Source organism: Crocodylus porosus, unplaced genomic scaffold (assembly GCF_001723895.1).
Source record: "Crocodylus porosus isolate Cpor-Errol unplaced genomic scaffold, CroPor_comp1, whole genome shotgun sequence".
Lineage (NCBI taxonomy): Eukaryota > Metazoa > Chordata > Crocodylia > Crocodylidae > Crocodylus > Crocodylus porosus.
In genome coordinates this window covers 6,567,674-6,593,136 of record NW_017728949.1, presented here as the reverse complement: position 1 = coordinate 6,593,136, position 25,463 = coordinate 6,567,674, and the positions used below count along the sequence as shown (strand labels likewise).

The following is a 25,463-nucleotide window of genomic DNA, read 5'->3' as shown; positions in this document are numbered from 1 at the left end:
CAGATTGGCTCCACTTGTTCTATAATATGAGGTTATGATTTCCAGGGTTACTTCTTTTTCACACTGATGTAAGAGGAGAAACAGGCTAATTATTCTGTGTTTGATGGAAATCCCCTGCATGCAGTGGCAACAGAACTTGACTCCTCATAAGGTAATACCTTATTGTATGTCATTTTCACTTATTTCCAACTCACAAATACATCCATTATGGGAATCAGACAAAAATGTCCATTTTAAAAAGCTCCTATTGTCCTCGTCTAGGAGCTCTGGTGCCATATTTTTGTTTGTTTCTTTACAGGAAGCCCAAGCCTTCCTGAAATGGATCCAGACCAGCAAGGTAAGTAATATTATCAGTTGCCTCCCATCTTTCACAAGAGAAATCCCACCATCCAGTTCTCAGAACCTTTGTTCTGGCAAGAGAAAAGCTCCACTCCTATCAGTGCCATGGAAGACCAGCCTGTGCTCCCCATGTTATAAATACAGGCAATATTTGTTCTGCTATTTACATCTGGCCTAGAAGTAAGATGCAAAGCTAATGGATAATCATTTGGAAAGCATAAGGAGCCAGTGGGAGGACAAAATAGGCAACTCAGATGTACTGGTAGTTTAAGCAAGTTTGGTAATTTAAAGCAAGTTACACCAGTAAAGAGTTATAAAAGCAAAGCTATATATTAAAGGACTTTCAGGTTTAATAGGCTCAGCCATGGTAATGAGTTCTGAATCTGAGACCTGGTGGCAATATCCCAGGGCAACCCAGTGCAGTCCCCCTAAATGCAGTAGTTCCTGAATCCAGCTTCTGCTGTCTTGCATACTGAACATAATGCACCAATAAAGCCAGAGGCATAACTAGTGAGTTGTGCCCAGGACAAGACTCCCTTGCAAGGCAGTGGCAATAGCAAGGGAGCAGTGGGAAGGAGGGTGACCTTATCTGCCTGGGGTATCCCAGCATGCAGCTCCTCCAACCTGGCCCCTCCAGCAAGGGGTACAGGAATGCCATGGCAAAGATTAGTGAGATCTAGGGGTACCATTCTGGCACTCCCTCTAATTCAATGCCCAAGGCTCTTGCCTTTCCTCCTCACCCAGTTACACTACTGAATAAACCCCTTTGGCTCGTTTATAACCTCTTCACTATATAGTAAAAGTCCACTGTAACATGGGTGCTTTGTGGCTGTTCATCTCTTGGTTGTTTCCGATTCTCAATTTCCTAAAGCATCTCCCTCTAAACCAGGGGTGGGCAATTATTTTGGGCAGAGGGCTGCTTCCTAAGTTTCCACAAGTCATCAAGGGCTGCATGACAGGCAGCCCAGGGCAGATTAATATTAATTTTCTAAATTTTTTAGGGGCCCTGCAGGCCAGATAGAATGGCCTGGCAGGCGGCATCTGGCCCCCGGGCTGCATTTTGCCCACCCCTGCTCTGAACTAATGATTTCTAAGCCATTTCTAAGCCATTCTAAAACTCAAGCAGTTTTGGGATGAAAGCTATCCTTCTGTAAAAAGCCAACACAGGCCAATCGTCTTTTAAGGTCCATCTAAGCCAGGGGTGGGCAATTATATTGGCTGGAGGGCCACTTAATGAGTTTTGAGGACCTGTCAAGAGCCATATCCTCCTCTCCTCACCCACCAGAGCTGTAGTTTGCTGCAGCGAGCAGGCATCAGTGTCAGGTGCAGGTGTAGCCAGCAGGTTCCAGAGCTCCGATGAGGAACCTGCTAGTCCACAGCTGACTCAACTGCCCACCCAGCACAGTGGCGGTTCCTGCCTGGGTCCACAGCTGATGCTGCCAGCAGGTTCCAGGCTGGGGATCTGGGCCGGAGCTTCTCCCACATCGAGAGGATAGAGGTGTTAGCTGTGGATGCCGCTGGCAGGTTCTACCTCCACAGCTGATGCTGCCACCTTTCCACTGTGGTGGAAGCCACACTCAGATGCCTGATGGTGCTGGGCAGAAGCAGCGGTGCCCCCACCAGCACCATGCAGAGGCCAGAGCTTCTGGCCATCTGAAGGCCAGATCCAATTATTTGGCATGCTGGATCTGGCCCACAGGCTGTATTTTGCCCACTCCTGAGCTAAACCCTAGCTCTGCAAAAGAACTGGGTTCCAGTTAAGTCACATGCAGGCCTTCCAAATTGGGCTTAAATGGGATTCAGTGTATGAATTGCATATGTTGTTCCAAGATGAAGGCAGGGGACTTACCTCACGTCACCTGCTCTACAGGAATATTAATATATCCACACTATTCTGCAAATGGAAGATGATTTGTAACAGTTTACCCCTGAACGCAATGGACCTAAGTTCTTGCGGAGTAGCTTTCACTTAATGCAGGATAGAGCAGGTACATGAAACAATGCCACAAAGTAGCTGATGCACAGATTAATTTAGTATAATTTGTTTATCAGCCTATAACCTTAATGAAGCAAAGGCCTTTATTGGTTTTCTGCATGGACTTGCATTTTACCACAAGTGAGAAAGTAGAGGGTTTTCTTTGTGCCTTGTAAGGTGCCCTCTCATTCTCACAGGCTGGAGCATCATTGTTTTGTATTTAACTTGGACTTTTTCTCTTATCATGTCTTTGACTTGGATACTTCCCAGGTTGATTTTGGAAATATTACATAATTGGTACCAAAAGCTCTATGATAACAAACACTAAGGCTGTGGATTGTCCATAAGGATAGACTTGAATCCAAAATATGGTAAAATATTTCAGAAATCAATTAATAGCAGATGGCTAACAGAACCCACAGCAAATGTGTTTGAGAGATCTTGGATGAGAACATGAAATTCCTCAACTCAGAGTACAATCCTGCAAAAGGCTCATATTCAGTCATACCACTTCTTGCATTCATATTTCTTATTACAGGAACAGAATAAAGATTTGAGGTCCAGTCCAACAGCTACTGAAATCAAAGGGAAATTTTCTATTGATTTTAATGGATTTTGGATTCTTTCTTCAAGAAAGAATGCTTGTACTACAAGCCAGGAAAACCATACTCCTTTCCCATGTTGCATTACTTAGTATAGAACATTAGTCTGTATAACCTCTCCAAGTAACATCACACAACATGTTCTGACAAGAACAAAATTAGACAGATACAGATAGCAGACCAGAGATACGTTTATCATGGGAAGAATATGTGAACCAGCAGAGCCCTTAATTTGCTGACCATTATTATTAGACTGGGGCATTTACAGGGAACTGTAACAGTTTGCCCTCCCCAGCGGCATTTTTTTTTTTTTGCCCATGAGGGGCACCCCAGATGTTAATGTTTCATTTCTCTCGTTCATCTCATATCCCGCCTTTGCTCACCTGCCACATCTTGATGTAAATATCATTTTAGATGTTCTTAAAAAAGTGGTAGACTGCCTCTTGTAATTCTATGTTGGGGTTCTCAGCCACCACAGGCCTTGTCCCATGTCTTTCTCTAGCTAGGTCTACCAGTCTAAACCCACCAGATAGTGTTAGACTCCAAGGCTGTAGCTCTTTAATCTTGGGCAACACCCTTTCTTTTAACTCGGGCTACTAGCCAAGGTTCCCCCACAGGGGCCCAGCTTAAAAGTCCTCCACCCAGCTCTGACAGGCTGGCCCTATACCAGTATGGCACATACTGGTGCACTAGGCCCCTTTGGTGCTAATGAGGTCTCCTCCTCCCCTACAGCCTTGTCCACAAGCCACCAGTGTCAATCAACAAATTACACACACACATGCACACAGTAGGTCAATGGTTTATAACCACACAAAAAAAATATAAATTAAACAAGGCAGCATGCCAGCTTACATTTTCTTCATGGCTTGGTGCCTCTGCTTCCTGGCTGTCTGTGATGCTCCTCCCCACGGCGCAGCTGCCACTTATCTGAGAGGAATTCCCTTCTCACAGCAGCCAGATTGGCAGCTAAGCCTCTGTGGAGCTCCCATGCACAACCTCCTTCCCCTTTGGTTGCTGCCCCTAACTACCGCCAAGACTAGGGTTTTTATAGCTCTGGCCTGCCCCTTTCTTGTCACCTGACTAGCTGGCCAGGCTCAGCTTTTAACCCCTACCCTGCCAGCAGGCTGTGCCCAGAAAGTTCTGGTCTTAAAGCAACTGGTCTACTTTCTGATAACGGGGCTAGGGTTCCCTGTAACAGGAACCAATTTATAAAAGTCAGTTGTTTTCAATAGGAAGCAAGTGGAAACATTTGTGAACTACTTCCACTCAGTTATACATGTTCACATTTTACCTACATCCTCCATTATCTAGGAATGTCTCCTGTACTTGAATCATAGGGATATACAATTTACAAGGAAAGGAGAATGAGCAAACAATAAGTCAGGCCTGGCAAAAGGGTTACATTTATATTATGTAAAACATGTCAGTAAAAAAAATTTGCTGTCAGTAAAAAGTTTTCAAATTGTTGGTAGAATAAAATATTTTCTCAGGTTTGCAACTCTGAAAGAAGGTGGCACATAGGAGGTAAGAGGGTTAACCCTTTTTTGCTGCACCATATCACTTTTTAAACGGCTTTTTGAAAACCCACTATGGCAAAAGAAAAGGAGGTAACACAGAATCATAGAAAATTAGGGTTGGAAGGGACCTCATCTAATTCAAGCTTGTACTCAAAGCAGGACCATCCCCAACTAAATGATTCCAGCCAGGGCTTTGTCAAGCCAGGCCTTAAAAGACTCCAAGGATGCAAATTACACCATCTCTTTAGTTAACCCCTTTCAACGCTTCACCACTCTCCTAATGAGAACGTTTTTCCTAATATCTAACCTAAACTTCCCTTGCTGCAACTTGAGACTATTGCTCCTAGTACTGTCATCTGCCAACACTGAGAACAGTCTAGCTCCATCTTCTTTGGAATCACCATTCAGGTAGTTAAAGGCTGCTATCAAATCCCGCCTCAGTCTTTTCTTCTACAAGATGGCCACCTTAACTCAGTCATAGTCATTAGCTTCATCTCAAGGCATTGCCCTGTATGTGGCCTGTGCCTTACCTACAGCTAAGGCCCCCGAGTTGACTGGCCCAGTATCCCTTATCCAGCCTGACCTGTATTGCATTGTGCTCAAATGCTTCGATGTAGGCCCCTGAGTCATCTTCCTGGGTCACTTTAGGCATTTTGAAGAAAGAAAAGTTATGTTGCAGCCAGTTCTGGTGCTGGGCTACCTCCCGCTATGCAGGGTGGTAAACATCAAGAATCTGAGTAAGTGCCTGCAGAGTCTGCCCTAGGAGGTCAGGATTTGCCATTACTGCCAACTGCACGGCAAATGAGTCACCTACGGTCAGGTCCTCTTCTGAGTTCCTGGCCTATGCACCATTTTGTACCTGCTGGGTTTTGAGTGGCCGCTCTCGCACAGCTCAAGACCAGCTGTTCCTGTCCTGCCTCTAGTTTCCCCTTGGGCACTATTGCTGCTATTGCATCACCTCCCCATGGAGACCCCTGATACTCACCCACCATGACTAGTTGTTCTCTTCAGGAGTGGAAGGCTCCCCTGGAATTGGGATTTTGCTGGGAGATGTCACCAGCAGATATTCCTGGGGCTCCACCTCCCCTACACCCCTTCCATGTGCCAGCCAGCAGTGTTCAGCTGGATGTTAGCTGGCCTGTATACTTCAGTCATTGGGCCTGTTGGCATGACCCTGACCCATGCTTCTAGTATGGCAACCTGAATGTGGCATTGAATTAGCACACTGCCTTGCGTGTGGGGATCTTCTATTTTAAAACCATTAATGTGGGCCTGGGTTATACCCAAATGGCTCATCCCTGCCTAGAGACTATGCATCAATGGGCCAGAGTATGGCCTGCTGAACTTCATGTGTCCTAGCCTGGAGTCTCTGGGGGCCCCTCAATCCTCGGCTCCAGGGAAGAGTGAGTGGTTGCCTTCTGACCTTAGGAGCAATTCAAAAGTATAAGAAAAGAATCAAAGTGCTGGGGAGGCACAGTGTTGCTGCCCCACTCACATGTCCTACATGCACTGTGACAATCTGTCCCTAGGTGTTATTCTTGGTCCAGACTTGGTTCGCCCTCTGAGCCATGGAGTGGACCTCTCTTCAGGGTCCCATCCTGGGTCCCTCCAGTGAGAGTCTCTGGCTACACTGGGGGGAGCGCCTAGTGTTCTCTCTGCCATGGGCTCTTATTGGAGCTTGCTGGCATCCTCTGATGATGTCACTGCCTTGTGCTGGTCCCAGCCATATAAACAAAGGCCTTTGACATAATGTTGCACCCAATTCTTATACATAAACTAGACAGTTGCAATGTGGATTACTACACAGTCCAGTAGGTTGAAAATTGCCTTATAGGATTCACCCAGAGAGTGGTGGTAGATGGGTCAGTTTCTACCTGGAGAAATGTAGGCAGTATCCCCCAAGGCTCTGTCCTGGGACCGGTACTATTTAATATCTTCAATAGTGACTTGGACGAAGGAGTAGAAAGTACCCTGTCCAATTTTGCTGACAACACCAAACTATGCAGGGCGGTAAACAAACTAGAGGGCAGGCAACAAATCCAGGCCAATTTGGACAGGCTAGGGAAGTGAGTGGAACAGAATAGGATGCAATTTAACAAGGATAGGTGGCATGTGTTGCACCTGGGGAGGAAAAAAATCATCAATACTCCTATAGGCTGGGAGGTACCATTTTAAGTAGCACAACTGCAGAAAGGAATCTTGGAGTTGTAGTTGCCTCCAAAATGAACGAGTCATCAGTGTAATGAGGTAATAAGTAAAGCTAAGCACACCCTTTCTTGCATAAGTAAGTGCATCACAAACAGGTCTAGAGAGGCGATTCTTCACCTCTATGTAGCATTGGTCAGGCCATAGCTGGAGTACTGCGTCTAGTTTTGGGTACCGCACTTCAGGAGGGATGTGGATGGCCTGGAGAGGGTTCAGAGGAGGGCCACTTGTCTGGTTAAAGGCCTACAGAAAAAACCCTATGTGGACCGATTGGGAGACCTGAACCTCTTCAGCCTCTGCAAGAAGAAGCTGAGAGGTGATCTCATGGCCGCCTACAAACTCATCAGGTGGGGTCAAGAAGAAATAGGAGATACAATGTTTACCAGGGCACCTGTCGGAGTAACTAGAAATAATGGCCACAAACTGAAAGAAAGCAAATTCAGACTGGACATCAGGAAAAAATTCTTTACAGTGAGGGTTGCCAAAATATGGAATGTGTTTCCAAGGGAGGAGCTGTCCCCGTCCTTGGAAGTATTTAAAAGGAGATTGGACAGACAGTACTCTTTCCAGCCTAGGGCAGGGGGTTGGACTCAATGATCTAATAGGTCCCTTCCAACCTTAACTCTATGAAACAAGTGGCTGGTGAACCACATGGGCAGTTTGTCTGTCAGCTGCTGTTCCCCATTTGGCATGCCTGCCAGTGGTAAGTATTTCCCCCTTGTGGGGTTACTAAGGGATTTTTCCCAGTGCCATGGGGCTTCCCCGCAGCCCCCATGCTAGGGAAGGGATCTCTACCCCTTTTCCCTCATCACCCCAGGACACAGGAGAATGCACGTGTCCTTATTAAACCTCATGAGATTTCTTTTGGACCAATCCGACAATTTGTCTAAATCACTCAGAATCCTAGCCCTACCCTCCACCATAACTACTACTTCCCCCAGCTTGGTGTCATCTACTAACTTGCTGAGGAAAACCCAAACATGTTCAACATAAAAGAGTTTCTTAAGTTTTTATATTTTTGTTAAACCCAAGTGTTTTTTTGGGAACAAAAACCTGAAAAGCTTAAGCAAAAACAGAGTTTTTTTCTGCACAAATTTCTATTTGGTTGAAAAGTTAGTTTCCAACCCCCAGAGACTAAAGGGGAAATTCTTTGGCCAGTTATAATATTAGAGTTCTCTCTCTCTCCAGTACCTCTCCTAAAATAGTGACCTCCAATGTTTGGCTCCAGTGATGCGTGTGCTAGTTCCTCTACCATTATCTACGCACTGCAGTTCCTTCTGTGACTGCTCTGTTGTATAAAGATACCTAACCTAACTCAGGTAGTGCTGGTAGACTACCTTTGACATGGACTAATTTATTCTGCCAAGATGAATTCAACTTCAAACTGGCAGAATCTAAATTCTGGTTCAGGTAACTCCTGCCTATGGCGGTGGGGCTGGACTCAAACTCATGAGATCTCTTCTAGCCCCTAATGTCTATTAAATCAGTGAAATTCAACTGAGTGTACACTTAACAAATTTGTGGATGACACCTAATTAGGTGGAGTTGCAGATGTTTTGAATGGCAGGGCTAGGATCCCAAATGACCTGAATACACTCAAAAAAAATGGTCTGCAATCAACCAAATTAAATTCAACAAGGACAGATCAACAAGTGCAAAGTCCTGCATTGGGGATGGAATAATTGCATGCACGAATACAGACTGGGGAATGACTAGTTAGGCTGCAATCTGCAGAGGACCTGGAGGGTTCAGCAGACCAGGGTTACTCAATCTCTGGCCCATGGGCCAGATCTGGCCTACAGTGCTATGTCATCCAGTCTGGAGGGTTCCCCACAAGTTCAGAAATTTGAAACAGGGAAGCGGTGACACTGCTCCCCTGCCACCAAATTTCTGGACCCACGGACCCAGGAGTTAAGTCCTTTGTCCTGAATCTGGCACTCAATCCCAGTGCAGAGGGCCAGGCAGGGGGAGCACCAGGCCCCAGGGTCCAATCCCAGTGGGAGGGGGTGATACTGGGCCCCAGAGCCCAATCTGGTTCACAGATAGGCCCTGTACCACTTGTCTGTGCCCAAAAGGTTAAGCACCACTGCAGTAGACCATAATCTGAATGTCAGTCAAAAGTATGCTCTTGTTGTAAAAAGACCAACAGCATACATGTACTGGGTTATATTAACAGGATTATCACTTGCAAATCAAGGATAGTGTTTCTTTCACTCTATTCGGTGCTTGTGAGGCTTTCCTTGGAGTATGATTTCCAGTTTTGGGCCCTATACTTTGAGAACAATATAGATAGCTTGGCAAGTCGAGTGCAGAGCAACAAAAATTATTTTAGGGACCTGGGAAGTGAGACTTATGAGGAAAGGCTAAACAAACTAGAGTTCCTTAGTCTAGAGAAGAGAAAACTGAGGAGGGATTTGATAACAAATAGAGAGGATGGAGATGGGCTTTTCTCTGTGGCCACATGAGACAGAACCAGGAGCAATGATCTCAAGTTGCAGTGCAGGAAATGTAGGATGGAGATTAAGAGGAACTTTCTGACTATGAGGGTGGTCAAGCATTGAAACAGACTACCTAGATAGATTGTGGAATCTCCATCCTTGGAAAATTTTCAAGAGCAGGTTGGAAAAATACTTGTATGGGATGCTTTATTTAACCTAATCCTTCCTTGAACAGGGGGCTGAACTAGATTACTTTGTCACGTCCCTTCCAGCCCTACTTTTCTATGATCCTGCAAACTCTACACTATACTGCAGTGTAACAGGGGGCCAGCTCGGGGCTGATCTCCATGTGGCCTGCCCACCTGTTCTTGGGCTAACCACCCGCTTTCTCACCCACTATGCCTTGATCTTAATAATAAATTGATAGATATAATTAAAGCGGGAGGCTGCCCATTTTCTGCCCCAATGCCAGGGGTGCTATCTGCAGCTCCATTCCTCCCCTACACCACAGCCCAAGCTTCGCAGATGGCATCTAGGTGTTCCTGTCATCACTGGCCCCACACTGGGCCCCAGACTCCTTCTGATTGGACCCTAAACAGATCCCCCTCATCAGGTGGCCTCATCCACCTTCATACAGACTATGTAGTTCCCTGAAGCCATTTTCCCCTCTCAGGTGTGGTCCCCTCCTGGGATCTTTGGCTACCAGCCCTGGCCCACCTCCAGGCCAATCGGGACCCCTGGCCCTCAGCTCTCGGGCATCCCTCACAGTGGGCCCCTGGCCCTTTTGATTGGTCTGGTCCTGGCCTCAGCATGAGCCAGTCAAGGGTACTATCTTGATCAGTATTTGAGTCTCTAGTCCCTCACTCTCTCTAGGGATCCACCCCCTGGGCCCTACAATAAAGGAGTAACCTACCTGGTAGGGGGGAGGGGGAAGCTACGGGTTAAGGCACCCAAACCCGCCTTTCACTGGGGTGATCACTGGCCTGGCATTTCCTGGGGGCTCCTGCAACACTGAGAGCTCCGCCAGGCCAGTCCTGGGTACCCGGCAGGGTGCAGTTTTAGGTCATGCCCAGGAGCCTCCTACCATCCCCTACAGCAGCCCTCAGGCCAGGCGATGTTGTTGCCTGACACCCAACAGCCAAACAGCCTTGTTTATATTGTTAGCCCCGAGCCTAAAATAGCTGCCTTCATTAGGCACCTGGAGGCTGCCAGCTCCAGGACCTTAAAAGTGGCAGGCACACACAGTGCCCTGCCACATGCAGTCACTACATCTGAAAGGTTAGTTGTACTTTAAAATACAAGGGTGTTTCAAAAAGTAATGGCAATTTCAAAGTAAAGCATTCCGTGTGTAATGATCACTTGCTGGACCATATTGCTTGTACTTGTAGTTATAAAACAGTGGGTGCATTCAACAAATGTCACAATCACCATTCCCCACAGCTGCGTAGCTTCCACTGGACACAAAATGAGTTTATTTCAAAATTGTTGTTACTTTTTGAACCCTCATAGAAGATTCTGCATTTTTCTAATCTACGTTAGGGAGACATGGGATGAGCAATCAGAGCAAGCATAGGACTCATAAGCTAGGCTTTTGATGGCTTCCTTCATATTCCTCCATGGTGATTTTTTTTCAATTTTCTCTTAAATGTAGTAGTCATGAAATGGAGGGAGGGCATAAACCAGAGGTGGGCAGAATGTGGCCTGTGGGCCGGATGCGGTCTGCCAGGCCATTCTATCCAGCCTGCGGGGCCCCTAAAAAATGTAGAAAATAAATATTTACCTGCCTGACTGCCTGTCATGCAGCCCTCAATGGCTTGCCAAAACTCAGGAAACGGCCCTCTGTCTGAAATAAATTGCCCACCCCTGGCATAAACCAACCCATCATATTTGTGTTTTCATTCACAGAGGCTCTGAGTGACATCCAGAATTCAGTTTATAGAACAGCCCTGAAACTACGCTCAGTACAAACTCTCTGCCAATGTAAGTAGATGAGGAAGTTTCTGTACTTTTGGACTGGGAGGGGAATCTGGAAAATTCATAGAGAATAGGGCTGGAAGGGACCTTGAAGATTATAAAATCCAGCCCTTGCCCCAGGGGCAGGAAGTTAGCTAGGGTCAAAGGATCCCAGCAAGATAAAAAGAAAAAAAAAAAAACTCACAGTCTGAACTAAAACACTGCTTTGTCTTTCTCCAATACTCTTCCCTTAAAGGGTTCTGGAGCACACTACAAATTTGTTTGTGAACAAATGGACAATTATACTCTGTACAGGAACCAGTGCTTTTCTGACACTCATATAGCATTTTCCAAAGGAAGCTAAATATTTTTATCCTAGTTTTGCTAATGGGGAAACTGAATCAAAGAGGTCAGCTGACTTGCCGAGAAGATACAGTGACTCAACTGCAGAGTCAGCAGCAGAATTCAGACCCTATCCTTTGTAACACCGAGAGTGTTAGACCCCAACTCCATGTGGCACCCAATGACCAGGGAGACAATGATCCGATTGCCCATGGGTCCTGTTACTCTTTAGACAGAGCAGGCAGGGAGCAAACACCAGCACACATTGCTCACAACAGCTTTATTCAGAATGGAGACAGCTTTGGGTCAGGTCCCAAAAAACAAACTGGGGACCTGCCCTAAACAATAGTTCCCCCCCACACACACATACATTTATACACTTTGGTTTATGCTTACCATTCATTCTACCCTTGTTCCTCCTATGTTCCACCCATTTTTCCTCCCATCTCAAGCTCTGCCTCCATTCACTGTTTACTTCATTAGCATGAAATGGTCTATGCATTTTACTTATTTACATGTCTTTTTGCTATGAGTGCATGTCTAAGACCTTAACTTCTTTTCTTCAGTCAATGGGCAGACTTAACCAAAACCTGGAAGCTTTTGGAGGCTTCTTCACCAATCTCCATTTACCTTTTTGTATATATTCATCTCGGATTCTGTTACCAATTACATGGTGTTTCACATTCCAGTCTGTTTTTCTGTGTCATGTTGTACCATCTTCCACATTCCTAAAAATGTCACCACATTCACAGCACACAGACTTGCACGGATTCATTTCTTGTTTTTTCCTCAGAAAATGGTTGACACAGTTAAGATGATTACTTAGCATAAGCAAATGGCTGGCTTAGCTATCATTCTGCGATGTGGTCAGCAGCTCTGCTAGGCTACAGGTCATACCTTTATTCAGCTGCAGATTCAACGCTCCCGGAAAAATCCAAATATTGTCATTCTAACAGAGAGGATTCCCAATGCACCATGCGGATTATCTTTTCTATGTGTTCTGTTATAACATAAGTGTTAATAAACCTGGTCAACATAGTTTTGACAGTTCCGTACCTCCCCACAAAAACACAAAACAACAACAACAACAACCCCACACACCTCATCAACAATGGGGTTTTATTGAAGACAAAATATTTTCAATAATCAAACTCCCCTGCAGAAAATATATTTCCTTAAAAAAAAAAAAAAATTAAAGAGACTTATTGTCATCCATTTCACACATCTTCTGTGAGCTCTAATTAAAATAAAAAGGCAGTGGAGGAGGACATTTAAATAGCCCTGGCTCTTAAAGCCAGCTGCAATGAAATAAAGCCTAAACCAGAAACCTGCTTCCCCCAACAATGAAGTACTGGGGAGGGGAGAAGGGGAGCAGGAGGATCAGTTCCCAGGGAAATATCAATTACTAGGTTCTTGCCAACAGATCTGAGAAAGCAGCTCAGCATTACTGCCAAACAAGGAGCAGCAGAGGCACTGATTTATTTTCCTGGGGCCCAATCTTGTGCACACAAACTATGAAGCATCAGGCTTCATCTCCTGAGTAATTCTATTTTAAAAAAAAAGTCAATGGAATTGCTTATGGCAGCATTTTATTTTTACTTATAGGCTTGAGATTTTCAGAGACACTGCTCATCATGGTGAATGAACAGAGTACCAATGAACTCTCTCTCATAGCACTCCCATGAAATAATCATCATCACTCCCATTCCAGAGGAAGAAAGTAGGCACAGAGCAGCAGGAGGCTACAAAAGGATTATCTACCACTTAAGTCCTATTCTGGGGGGAAGAGGGGGAAAAAAACCAAAAACAAATGGGATTTAAGTGCTGCAGAAGAAGTATTGTGCTTGTCCTCTTCATGAGGATGCATTGCAGTCCAACTAGTCAGAAGTCACAAGAGACAGCAGAGCCAAGAGCAGAACCTAGATTTTCCAAGCCCTGGTTTTAACCATAAATCCAGATGTATGGGCCTGGCATTGTAACTAAACCAAGATGCTGAAGTCAGATATTCATCACATATATGTTAAAGCAGATGGTTACAAACATCACCCCTTCACACGTAGTAGTAAATACTGGAAGGGATGGCTACTTGGGACAGGGTATCCTAGCAATCTTCTTGGCTTTCTAATGGAAAAAGACAAGGGAAGGTTGAGGAGCATAATAATTCACTGCTATTACTAAAAGAGATCTATTATAATAGCAAGAGTAAACAGTTTCCTTTAGTACTTGATTACTCTACCACTATTAAAATTCAAACAAACTCCCTTTAAAAAAGATCTATAAAGATCTATTATATTTTTTCAGAGACACAGATTAATTAGATTATTATTATAGCATGTAATATTGCCAACACAACATAAAAGTTGCCAGCAATATGGAACTTCATCTATGTATTGTTGTCCTTGTTAAATGTCAAAATTAGATCTATTTCTTAGGAATGCATATATTGGAAAGAGAATCAAAAAATGCATAGGGTAATTTGCAGACATTATTACTACTACCATGAATATTAACAACAAAATAAAATATTATACACCAGAAAGGTTCTATTCAGTACTCCTGACCCTTTACCCTGGCAAATCTCCCACTGAAGTCAAAGGGAATTTTGTTGTGGGAAAGAGCTACTGAGTAGACTGCTGAGCATTTACTTCATTTCCAATTTGCTGTGTGGAAGTTGGACATTGCACTGGAACCCCTGGAATTTGCTTATCTTTTTATCCCTCTGAATGCACCAACCCCTTCATACAAAAAACTATTCCTGAGAATGGGCAAAACATGCATCAATACCTTTATGACATATTAAGAATGTAATATAAGCCCAGAGGGATCAAAGGGGGCAGGAGTGCTCAAAAGCCCCCATGGCTCACCAAAAGCATCCATGAATGTCTCAAAGCTAAAAAGAAGTTGTATACCCAATGGAAGGGAGGGGCCATCACCAAGAAGGATTATACTTCCATTGCCCAAGATTGTAGTGGGACTGTTAGGAAGGTGTCCTAGGGAGGGACGTACAAACGATAAAACCAAACACTCACCCATGGCAGGAGGCATGGTGAAGCAGGGGCAAATGGAAGAGCCCGCTCAGCTCATCAGCCACTTGTTTATACAATTAAGGCTGGCCAGTGAAAATAAAAAAAATGGAGGCCAATGCCACAGAAGAGGTGAGGAGGGAGGGGGGGAGAAAGACAACCCCGGCCAGACCCAGGAAGGGAGGAGACCTTCACCACAGGTCCCACTGGGAGCCAGGGGCGGGAAGACGTCAGGCAGCAGGGACCCCGGACCCGAACAAGGACCCAGGAATGGACTGGAGGCCCAACAGGATCCCAGGTGGGAGAGTCAGAGTGACCAGGATGAGCAGGGACCCACGCCGGCGGGAAAGACCCCGAGAGGAGCCCCGGGGTGGTTGCTATTGAAGCAGGTATTGCTGCCATTTCCAGCGGGGTCAGCAGCGGAGTGGGAAGAACTCCCAGGGATGGCGGATGATATTAGGCGCTACGTTAAAATTAGAGGGGAAGGAAAAGGGTAGGAGTGGGGCGTAGTTATGCCAAGAGGCAGACCTGAGTCTAGGGTTTCTTGGATGATTGGCTTCTTTTGTTTCCCCATGTGAAGGGGTTGAGGAGGGGATGGTTTTGTGAGCTTCTCCGAGTAGAGGGGCTGAGGGGAGAGCCTCAGAGGTTTTTCTTTGTTTTCCCAGAGAAGGGGCTGGAGGGAAGAAGGAAGGTGGGGTAGAGACAGAGCCAAGAGGACTGATCCCATGTTGGCAAGCAGTCATAACGGGTGGCTGGCAGAAGGGCACCACTCCACTGAAGGGGCTGAGGCCAATGGAGAACATTGCACATGAGGTGGAGTGAGGCCAGGGTGTAGGGATGGTGGAGCCCCATGAATGGCTGTCAGGTGAACCGCGGTCCACTGAGGAAACCAGACGGCTGTCCCCAACCACTGAGGAACCAACAAGTCATGGCAGGGGAGAGCGGAGAAGGCGAGTCATGGAGGAGACACCTGCTCGGCCAAAGATGCGAGTCCGGAGAACACTCAACGTCCATCACCCAGGTGAAGGCCACTCGAAGCCTGATGGTCACAGAAGGCTAAGGTGGAGATGGAAGTGGGACTAGCAACCCAGATCAAGGACAGCAAGAAGTTCTTTTTTAAATACATAGGGGGTAAAAAGGTACTGGATAACATAGGGCCTCTGCAGGATATGCTTGGAAATCTGGTGGTTACACAAGATGACAAAGCTAACCTCTTTAACAATTTCTTTGCCTTCATCTTTTTGAGCAGGGATTGGGGCATCCCCCCCACTGGGATCCCCGATGGACCCAAGGGAGGCGCTGCCAGGCCTAGGGTCAGTGAGAACCTAGTCAGGGAACTTCTGGTGGGTCTAGAAGTGTTCAAGTCAGCAGGACCTGTTGATCTCCACCCCAGAGTGCTGAGGGAATTAGCAGTGGTCATTGCAGGCTGTACGAGCACTCATGGTGCTCTGGCAAGGTGCCAGAAGACTGGAAAAGGGCCAATGTGGTCCCCATTTTCAAACGAGGGAGGAAGGAGGACCCAGGAAACTACAGGCCCGTTAGTCTTACCTCGGTCCTGGGGAAGCTTTTTGAGAAAATTATCCAGGAGCACATCTGCGAGGAACCAGCAGGGGAGAACATGCTTAGGGGCAACCAACACAGGTCCATTAGAGGCAGATCCTGTCAGACCAACCTAGTGGCCTTCTACAACCAGGTCAAAATTCTTGGACACAAGTGTCACAGTGGACAGTCTTTCTGGACTTTAGGAAGGCCTTCGACACCATCTCTCACCCCATTCTCATTAAGAAATTAGGTGACTGTGGCTTCAGTGCCTACAGTCAGATGGGTCACTAATTGGCTGGAGGCCCACACCCAGACAGTGGTGGTGGATGGGTCTTTTTCAGCCTAAAGGGATGTGGGCAATGGGGTCGTCGGGCCCACGCTGTTCAACATCATCAGCGACTTGGACAAGGGGGTGAAATTCACGGGTGACACTAAATTGTGGGGAGAAGTGGGCATGCTGGAGGAGAGAGACAAGCTGCAACTAGATCTAGACAGGTACAGGGGTGGGCGGATGAGAACAGGATGGGATTCAACACTGACAAATACAACGTACTGCACCTGGGGAGGAAGAACCAGCAGCATACCTACAGGCTGGGGAACTCCCTTCTAGTCAGCACAGAGACAGAAGAGGATCTTAGTGTCATTACTGATTCCAAAATGAACATGGGCCGCCAATGTGGGGACACAATCAGGAAGGCTAACCACACCTTGTCATGCATCCAGAGGTGTATCACAAGCAAGTCCAAGGAGGTGATCCTCCCCCTCTATGTGACACTGGTCAGGCCGCAGCTGGAGTACTATGTCCAGTTCTGGGCGCTGCACTTCAGGAGGGATGTGGACAGCATCAAGAGGGTCCAGAGGAGGGCCACTCACATGATCAGGGGGCAGCAAGGCAGACCCTATGAGCGGAGGCTATGGGACCTCATCCTGTTCAGCCTCCACAAGAGAAGCCTGAGAGGGGATCTGGTGGCCATCTACAAACTGGCCAAGGGGGACCAGCAGGCTATGGGAGAGTCCCTGTCCCCCCTCCCCCCCCCCAAGCACTACCAGGAGTAACAAGGAATAACAGCCATAATTTGACCAAGAGTAGATTCTGGCTAGATATCAGGAGGCACAACTTCACAACCAGGGTGGCTAGGATCTGGAACCAACTTCCAAGGGAAGTGGTGCTCTCTCCTACGCAAGGGGTCTTCAAAGAGGAGGCTAGATAATCACCTTGCCGGGGTTGTTTGACCCCAGCATTCTTTCCTGCCATGACAGGGGGTCAGACTTGATGATCTGCTCATGTCCCTTCTGACCCTACCAACTATGAAGGAAGACTGTTTTTCTCATGAACAATGCATGCCCCTGGAGGCTGGTGGGCATGTCGACCACCCACAGGTGGTGGCAGCGGCAGTGGGGATGTGGTGACAGTGAGTGGGGAGCTCCTGCAGGTAGCCGCGGCAATGTTGGCAGTGAAGGGAGGGGGGGGTGAGCAGTGAGCACCCGCAAGTGCCACTGGTAGTGTCAGCGGTGCACCAATCTCAGAGGGTACATGTGTACCCCCCATGCATCACCAATGATTTTTCTGTTCCTGCATGCAGCTGGGAATCATAAAATCTGGGTTCAGCTCCTAAGCCTACCAGACTCGCAGAGCCAACTGGGATTTTCAAAACTAGTTACAGGTACTCCTCACTTAACTGTGTTAACTGGGACAACTTTTTGTTATTACATAGCTGACCTATTAGAGAACATACTTGTTTAAAGTGGTGTCAAGTTTGGCTATAACATTGTTTGGCCACTGCCTGCTAGTAGGTAACTACTGTGACGTAACTGGATTTGCTTAACATCATTTTGCTTAAAGTCGCATTTTTCAAGAACGTAACTACAACATTAAGTGAGAAGTAGCTGTATGTCATTTGCAAGTGAATGTAACATAAGATCCTGAACCGGCTTGGTACTTTAGACAATTCAGCCCTTAAGCTCCCTGTGTCTCTGTTTAGGTTTCATGAAAGGGTAACAATAATACTTCCTCTCTTATATCCTATGTCAATCTGGGTTGTACTGAAATATAAATAATATTAAACATAGTTAAAAAAACAAAACAAATTAAACCTTGGTTTTGACTGGTTTCAGTAATGCAATCCTTAAAATATTTTTCCATCTTCGGAACACGTGCAACTATTGTTACAAATAAGGCATGGTAGATTTGCTCTTTATAGTTTTGCACAATCTGGCTCCTGAGAGCGCTCTACAGCCATGACCCAAACACATGCGCACAGCTGCAAAGCACTTCTAAAATGGCCAATTGGCACTTCCAAAATTAACCCTTCTCTAATCTCTAATCAGGTAACAGATTAAAGCTCTCTGTTTTAGAACACCTTGAGGCACTTGTGTTCCCCTGGGAGTTAATTTTATGCATGGTGGTGAGGTTGTCAGTGCAGAGGGAGTGAAAGGAACAGCAGTAGCTGCAGGGCTGCTATGCCTGGCCTGAGCTGGAAGGGGGTTGGAACAGAGCCCCTCACCTCGCAGCCCAGCTACCCTGGCTGGGGTATTGGGGTGAGCTGGGCTGGGCCCCCAAGTTTCCTGGAGCTGGGAGGGGGGTGGGGCTGGGGAGAGGGGTGGTCCTGGCCAGTGCCACCAAACGCTGGCCAGTAGGGCCAGTGCAAGCAAGCCAGCTCCATTCCCGCCCCCCAACCCAACAAGCAAACATCTGTTGGGTCAAGGAGGCACTCTAACTCATGATGCTTTATGTACAGTGCCATGAGGTAGAGCAGGGCCCTGCATTTCTGACAGACCCCACAAGCTTTCATAAGCCAGGGTTTACTTTATCAGATGCTGTGAAGGGACTGCCAGAAGCAGAGCTGCTAAATACAAAGCAGTGATTAGAACACAAAGGATAGGGAAGGTGGGGAGGAAAAAGAAAGAGGCACTGCTGAGAGAGGCAAGGTGAGGAGGAGAGTGAAGAACAAAGCAGTTAACCCATTGAGGGACATGGGGCTCATAAAAAACGAATCCAGGTAATGGGATAATAACCATAGCCTTAGTTTAGACCACACTTAACACAATCCAGTCAAAGTCATTGATAGGAGAGACATATCTCTGCTAGAGAAAAGACATGTTTCTAATCTGTAGTAACCCTTCTCTGAACATGTTTGATTGCCTCTTTCTTGAACATGGATGAGCAGAACTGTATACAGTATTCTAGATTCCACCCATGTCTTGTACAATGGCATTAACATATGTCACATTAGTCTTTTTCACAGTTATAAAAACACACTAGTGGTTCAAAACTGTGATTGAGTAATACATTCAGGCCTTTCTCCTATGTTATTCTACTGATGAGGTTCAAGTTTATGTTGGCTGAGACCTTCAGAAAAGTTAAGAGTCCTGGCTGGCCTTTGTGAACATTAGTTTCCCATGGTTGCCTCTGTGCTCTTGGCCAAAGCATTTCTCATGCTCCTTCAGAACGGTGGGCATGGAATGGAAACTAGCGGCAAAGACAAAGAACTTGAAATCCACATACATCTGATTTTGAACATTCATATGGTGCATCATCCACTTTTGCCCCAACTCTCTACCAGAGCTAAATTGCATCTTACAGAAATCACCAATGTATTTTTTCCGGCCTAATTATTTTAAAAGGAGGACTGGGAAATTGTGGTTGACTTTCTTTATATTCTCATACACTTTGCTGAATTCAGTGAAAGATCCTTTGATGGATGTTCCCCCTTTCCATAGAATGCAAGTGGGCTGCCTTTCCAGGCATGTCTAATTAATGCATTTATTTAATAAATGTCCAGCTTACATTTACAATAAAATCAGAAGAACTCTCACTAAATTTTCCTCTTTATTTTCCCTACAGTGGACTTGACTGATGTCTCCCTGATTCAGCACATCCTTCCATGTCACCTCTGCCAGAAGGAGAACTCTTTGAAAGTACAGCAGCTCTCCTCATTGCTGAAAGAGCTGTTTCAGAGTGCCAGGTTAGACAAACCAGGCCAAGTAGATCCAAAAGCCCCTGATTTGACTCTAAGGCTGCTAACTGCCATGTATGACAGGTGAGAGGAAGCCCACTACTGATTTCAACATATACTATTTCTGTAAGTAACATCCTGCCCATCCCTCTTCTGCTTTTTCAGTGAGAAGCCCAGCCCATGCTCAAAAGGTGTGTTGCTACTTGAATTGTGCATGGCTGGAGGTCCAATGGTAGGAAAATTTTACTAACTAGTATTATGGGCAACTGGTGCCTCCTGAGTCTGGGGGGAATCAGGGGAGCATGGCTGGGGTGGGGTCCCCCAGTGGGGATGAGGGGAGGTTCCCGCAGTGGCAGCAGTGGAAGTGCCAGCACTTCCGCATGCAGCACAGCCAAATTTGGGGAGGGCATGAGCACTCTGATCCCCCTCCCCCCCTGACAGCAAGTGCTCTCTCAGCAAGTGGCTGGTAGGGGAGCAATCAGGGGGGCCCACCCCACACAGTCTATGTGGTATATTGTAGTTTTAGCATAAGAATGTTAGTATAAGTCCATAATGGATGTCACCAGATGTATCAAATGTAGTTTGTGCCCTAGTTAATATGCCTGTGCTACAGTCCTTACATAAGTTGTGAAAACAAATACCAGTAGTAGCTTTGTTAAAGATAACCATAAAATGAGAAGATTAGAAATCTTCCCTTCAGTCTCACAAAGACCCAAATTTTGGCTACTTGACATTTTCCAAGATCATGGAAGATCCATGCAACAGGAGGGCATCCTAGGGGTCGCCATGATCTCCCCTGATGCCCATTACTGTGTCCAGTTAGTCTACAAAGCACGCTCAATTCTTGCCCACCACATCTTTTATATAAAATGTATATTGTAAGGAGGCTGCCTCTTCATCTCCCTGGACACAGTTTTCCTCCTGTACACTGGCCCCATTTCTGTAATTGGTGTTTCTGTGCACCCCAGCCTTATGAGCTATGCGTGGCTCCAACCAGCCCTTTACCATGCCCTGCACCTTGCTGGCACTCAGCAATCACTGCCCCTCTCTCTGGGGCTTCTTGCAGGCCCCTCTCTCCAGGGCTCAGGGTCAGCACACCCCAATGCTGTGTCCTACCTGGCGCTAGGGTTGGTACACCCTTAATGCAGCACCTTCTCTGGCATTCAGGGTTGGTTCACCCCCAATGCTGTGCCTTCTCTGATGCTTGGGTCAGCACACCCCCAATACAGCAACTTCTCTGGCATTTGGGGTCAGCACCCCCCCCAATACTGCACACTCTCTGGCACCCAGGTCTCCATGCTGCCATGGACCCCATATGAGGCCTCCTCCATCCCCTTATAGCCTCACCCAAGCCAGTGGTAACAACAGCAAACAAAACACAAGCCCCTGGGCTATAATGTAAATCTTAGCCATCCACCTCCAACATTAGTCCTGCCATACCAGGGGTACTCCATCCTTCCCCAAATCTCAGGCTGTACCTGCAGTCTGCGTTCTCCCCTCTGCTTGTTCTAGGAGAGCTCCTTCCTCCTTGGCTGCTGGCAGGAGACTCCTTACTTGGCCTCAGCCCTGGGGTTTAAATGGGAGCCAGGCCCTACCCCTTCCGGTCAGCTGACTGCTGGCTCCCTCTGGTTGCCCTAGCAACCAACACCTGAGTAGTTATCCCGGCTCTACAAGTAGCAGGCACCTTAGTGCCCTGCTACAATCCAGCTCAGTCTGATTTCCAGATTTAATTCATAGGACAAAGAACATTTGAATTAGCCAGTCAGAAGATACTTTTAGAGTTAGACAAGCTTAACAAGAATTGGAGCAGGTCCAGAGGGCAACAAAAATGTTGAGGGGGCTGGAGCACATGACTCCTGAGGAGAGGCTGAGGGAACTGAGCTTTTTTAGTCTGGAGAAGAGAAGACTGAGAGGGGATTTAATAGCAGCTGTCACCTACCTGAATGGTGGTTTCAGAGAGGATGGAGCTGGACTGTTCTCAGTGGTGGTGGATGACAGAACAAGGAGCAATGGTCTCAAGTTGCAGCAAAGGAGATTTAGGTTAGATATCAGGAAGAATTTTCTCACTGGGAGGATAGTAAAACAGTGGAACAGGCTACCCAGAGAGGAGGTGGAAGCCCCATCCTTGGACTTTTTTAAGACCCAGCTAGACAAAGCTTTGGCTGGGATGATCTAGCTGGGGCTGGTCCTGCTTTGAGCAGGGGGTTGGACTAGATAACCTCCTGAGGTCCCTTCCAACTCTCATTTTCTATGATTCTATGACTCTAGGATAAAAAATAAAATAAAATTAAACACACAGGAAGGAGTGGAAAGGGCTTACTGTTTTGGTTGAATCTATTCAAACTATGAACACACAGGTAAAAACTGGTGTTTTGCTGTAATAAGTGGCCAGATAGGCATTGGGATAAGCATGAAGCTCACGCTTTCTGCATTGAAAATGAAAGGTCAGGCTATAGACCTGCCTCTCACCTCTTTTATCAGTAGCAAACCTGCCTGTAATCCAAGTAACAGTTCACAGAAATGTATCAGTGGCTCCAGTTTTCATCTATCCAGATACTTACTTAGCCCTCATTACTGAAAAATTGATATTGGCATGTGAATGAGACTATCTAAGCATGGAGCAAGGATTCACTAGTCACTTTTGAGTATTCTTTCCTTTCCTGTCTAAAATATTTGCCATCCAAATGTGAAGCAAAAGCACTGCTACTAAGCTGATCATGCTACCATGAATAGCAAAGTGCTGAAGGGAGCAATACACAAGCAACTCATAGGCTAAAATCTGCTTACATACTGTATTTGTGAAAAATGAATTCATCAGAACCAGGATTGGTTTGGGAACACCATGCTAGAAAAGGAACAGGCCACATTCATAGGTTAATTTATTCGCAGTCCTGTGCAGAGAGAGAAAGAACAAAGCTTTTGCTGAGCATCTGAATGGGATTTAAGTGGTGCAGAGGACTGTTACTAACCCTCCTGAAGTCCCATTAATTATTAATTTGATCATCTGTGTGTGTGATCCCATGTTATGAGTTGCTTGTACTTACAAAATAAATCACTTGAGTCTAAAAATGAAATAATGCAATTTGGAACAAAACTAGAAATATCAAGAGTATTTTCTATATTGCATTCTCTAAGGGCTATTCAAGGGAAATTACTTAGAAGAACTGTCATCACAGGATTAACTTGGTCTCTCTTTATAAACTATTTCTATTCTCCAAAGGCAGTGTGCCGTTTTTCCTCCTCTTCTGGTATTTCATTCTAACAGTGAATCTGGCATCATGTTTGCATTGTAGGAACAGCTTTGTGAGTAAATGTTGTCTTTTTCTAGCATGTGATTTTATTTCCTCTACTGTTTTTTCACTGACACCTTTTTTCTTGCAGACATATATTAGAACCTTTTTGTATCCTTGTGGTAACTTACCTTGTGTGCTCCCTGACAATGTCATAAAGGTCTCTTTATATACAGTAGAAAGTTTGAAAATGACTTTTCACTGTATTTTGTAAAACGCATATCATTTTTGTGCTTCTTGTCAGTCAACAATGCATGGCTGCAAATATGCTTTTTTCATCAAGTTGATTTGCGTTTGCCTTCAGTGTGTTCTACTGACTGCCCAGTAAACTTTTCAGGTGAACAAGTTTCTAATCTCCTTTTAGTTTTCTTTCCAGTGGTAGGCCAATTATTTGTGTAATTTTATTGTTTTCATCAAAATCTTGTCATGAGGAGAACATTGGGTGAGTCTGGAAACACTTATTTAACAAAGAAACTTCCACCCATCTACACCTCACAGCTATCTCAGTCTATAATGGCAGCATAATAAGTCTGGGCACTTTTCAGGGTAGTTTTTTGCATTTTATTAATCATATTTTTTTTTAAGTACAATCCTGCCCTGAAAAGTTACCTTGCAAAAAGAGCAGCATTGGATTCCATGTTTATGGTTTCACAAGTATTCCATATAAAACCTACTGTGTTTTCAGTTAAAGAAATACCATATATACTTGCATACCACACACACTTTTGTGATTGTAGAGCCAGACTGTTAAAGGCACCTTTTTCTGTGAAATAAGGGGTGCAGCCACATGCAATATTTACTGTGAAGTTGCCTAATTGGCTCCACAGTAACTGCGTCAGCATCTACACATGCAGTGCTATTAGGATGGAGTAAACTAATTAACTCCACTGTAGATTAGGACTTGTAAACACAGTACTATCCTATGGTGGAGTGTTTTTACTCTACAGTAGCACACATGTAGATGCTGACAGGGCTGGCTGAGACATGAGGGTGCTTCAGTGGGGGCTAGCCCCTCACTGAAGTATCCTCATGCCCCAGCCAGCCTCTCTGAAGTACACTGAGCTGGGTTGAAGCAGACCTGAGCTGGCAGGCTGCCCCCCAGGCCCTCTGCCAGCCAGGGTTGTACTCACTTGGCTCAATGTGACGCACACATTCAAACGTGACACCCAGGAATTATACATTCTGGAACAGTATGTGCTAGAGCTTATTGCTACGCATTAATTGCACGTGTAGACATGCCCAAGGAGACGTAACTTAAGACATAACTTAAGCCTGCTTAATAAGATTTACTTTTAGAAACGCTTTGCAGAAAGAGAATCATGATTTAATACTGAATGCTTTAAATAGGCCTAGTATAATTTAATCTAATTAGGATATAAGCAGTTTGGGGCAGATACTGTCTTTTTGTCCTGTGTTTGTCCAGTGACTAGCAGAGTTATCTCAATGGAGCTCCGGTTCCATCACTGGGGCTCTCAGACACCACCTTCCTACACAGAAACAACAACACCATTCTAGAGCAGGTATGCACATATGAAATGACATGGAGTTTGGAGGTGTTAAGGCGATGTTGTTGCTGTGATGGTTCAGAAGATGTGTGAGAGGAAGGGATTCTTGTGGGTGATTGGTGTCATTATGTAGTCTGACTTTTTTTCTCTTTATGTTGTGGATTTTCCATTGTAAGCGGCAAATTTCAACATCTTCCATGTTTTATAGAATCATAAAATCAATGGACCAGAAGGAACCTGTTAGATCATCGAGTCTGGTCCCCTGCCATAGGCAGGAGGTTAATGAGCTCAAACTAACTCAATGAGGTGCTTATCCAGCCTCCTCTTGAACACCTCCAAGGATGTGTTCAAGACTGCACTGCACCACCTCTGCTGGTACTGTGTTTCAGGTTCTAATTACCCTTACAGAGAAGAAGCTCTTTCTTATGTCCAGCTTAAATCTTCCTTCTATTAGTCTGTGCCCATTGGTCCTCATCCTCCTAAGGGGTGGCTTCTTGAGGAGGCTCCCCCAGATCTTGGTGTTCCCCCTGACATACTTGTAGGAAGCTAACAAGTCACCTCTCAGCCTCCTCTTACTCAGACTGAACAAGCCCAGCTCCCAGAGTCTCTCCTCATAGGACCTATCCTTCAGGCCGCTAATCATGCAAGTGGCCCTTCTCTGTACCCTCTCAAATTTATCTTCATCCTTCTTGAAGTATGGTGCCTAAAACTGGGCACAGTACTCCAGTTGTGGCCTCACCAATGCTGAGTAGAGAGAGAGAAGCACCTCCCTGGAT

The 25,463-nt window shown here is 45.8% G+C and overlaps 1 protein-coding gene across 1 annotated transcript in view; it reads left to right on the top strand.

Annotated features, from left to right (window-relative positions):
• The first annotated feature begins 318 nt into the window (after nucleotides 1-318).
• Nucleotides 319-25,463, top strand: part of DYTN (dystrotelin) — a 58,857-nt gene continuing 33,712 nt past the window's right edge. The window contains exons 1-3 of the mRNA XM_019553508.1: nucleotides 319-337; nucleotides 10,982-11,056; nucleotides 19,781-19,976. Of these exons, the coding sequence (XP_019409053.1) occupies nucleotides 319-337; nucleotides 10,982-11,056; nucleotides 19,781-19,976 (290 nt within the window). The remainder of the gene's footprint in view (nucleotides 338-10,981; nucleotides 11,057-19,780; nucleotides 19,977-25,463) is intronic.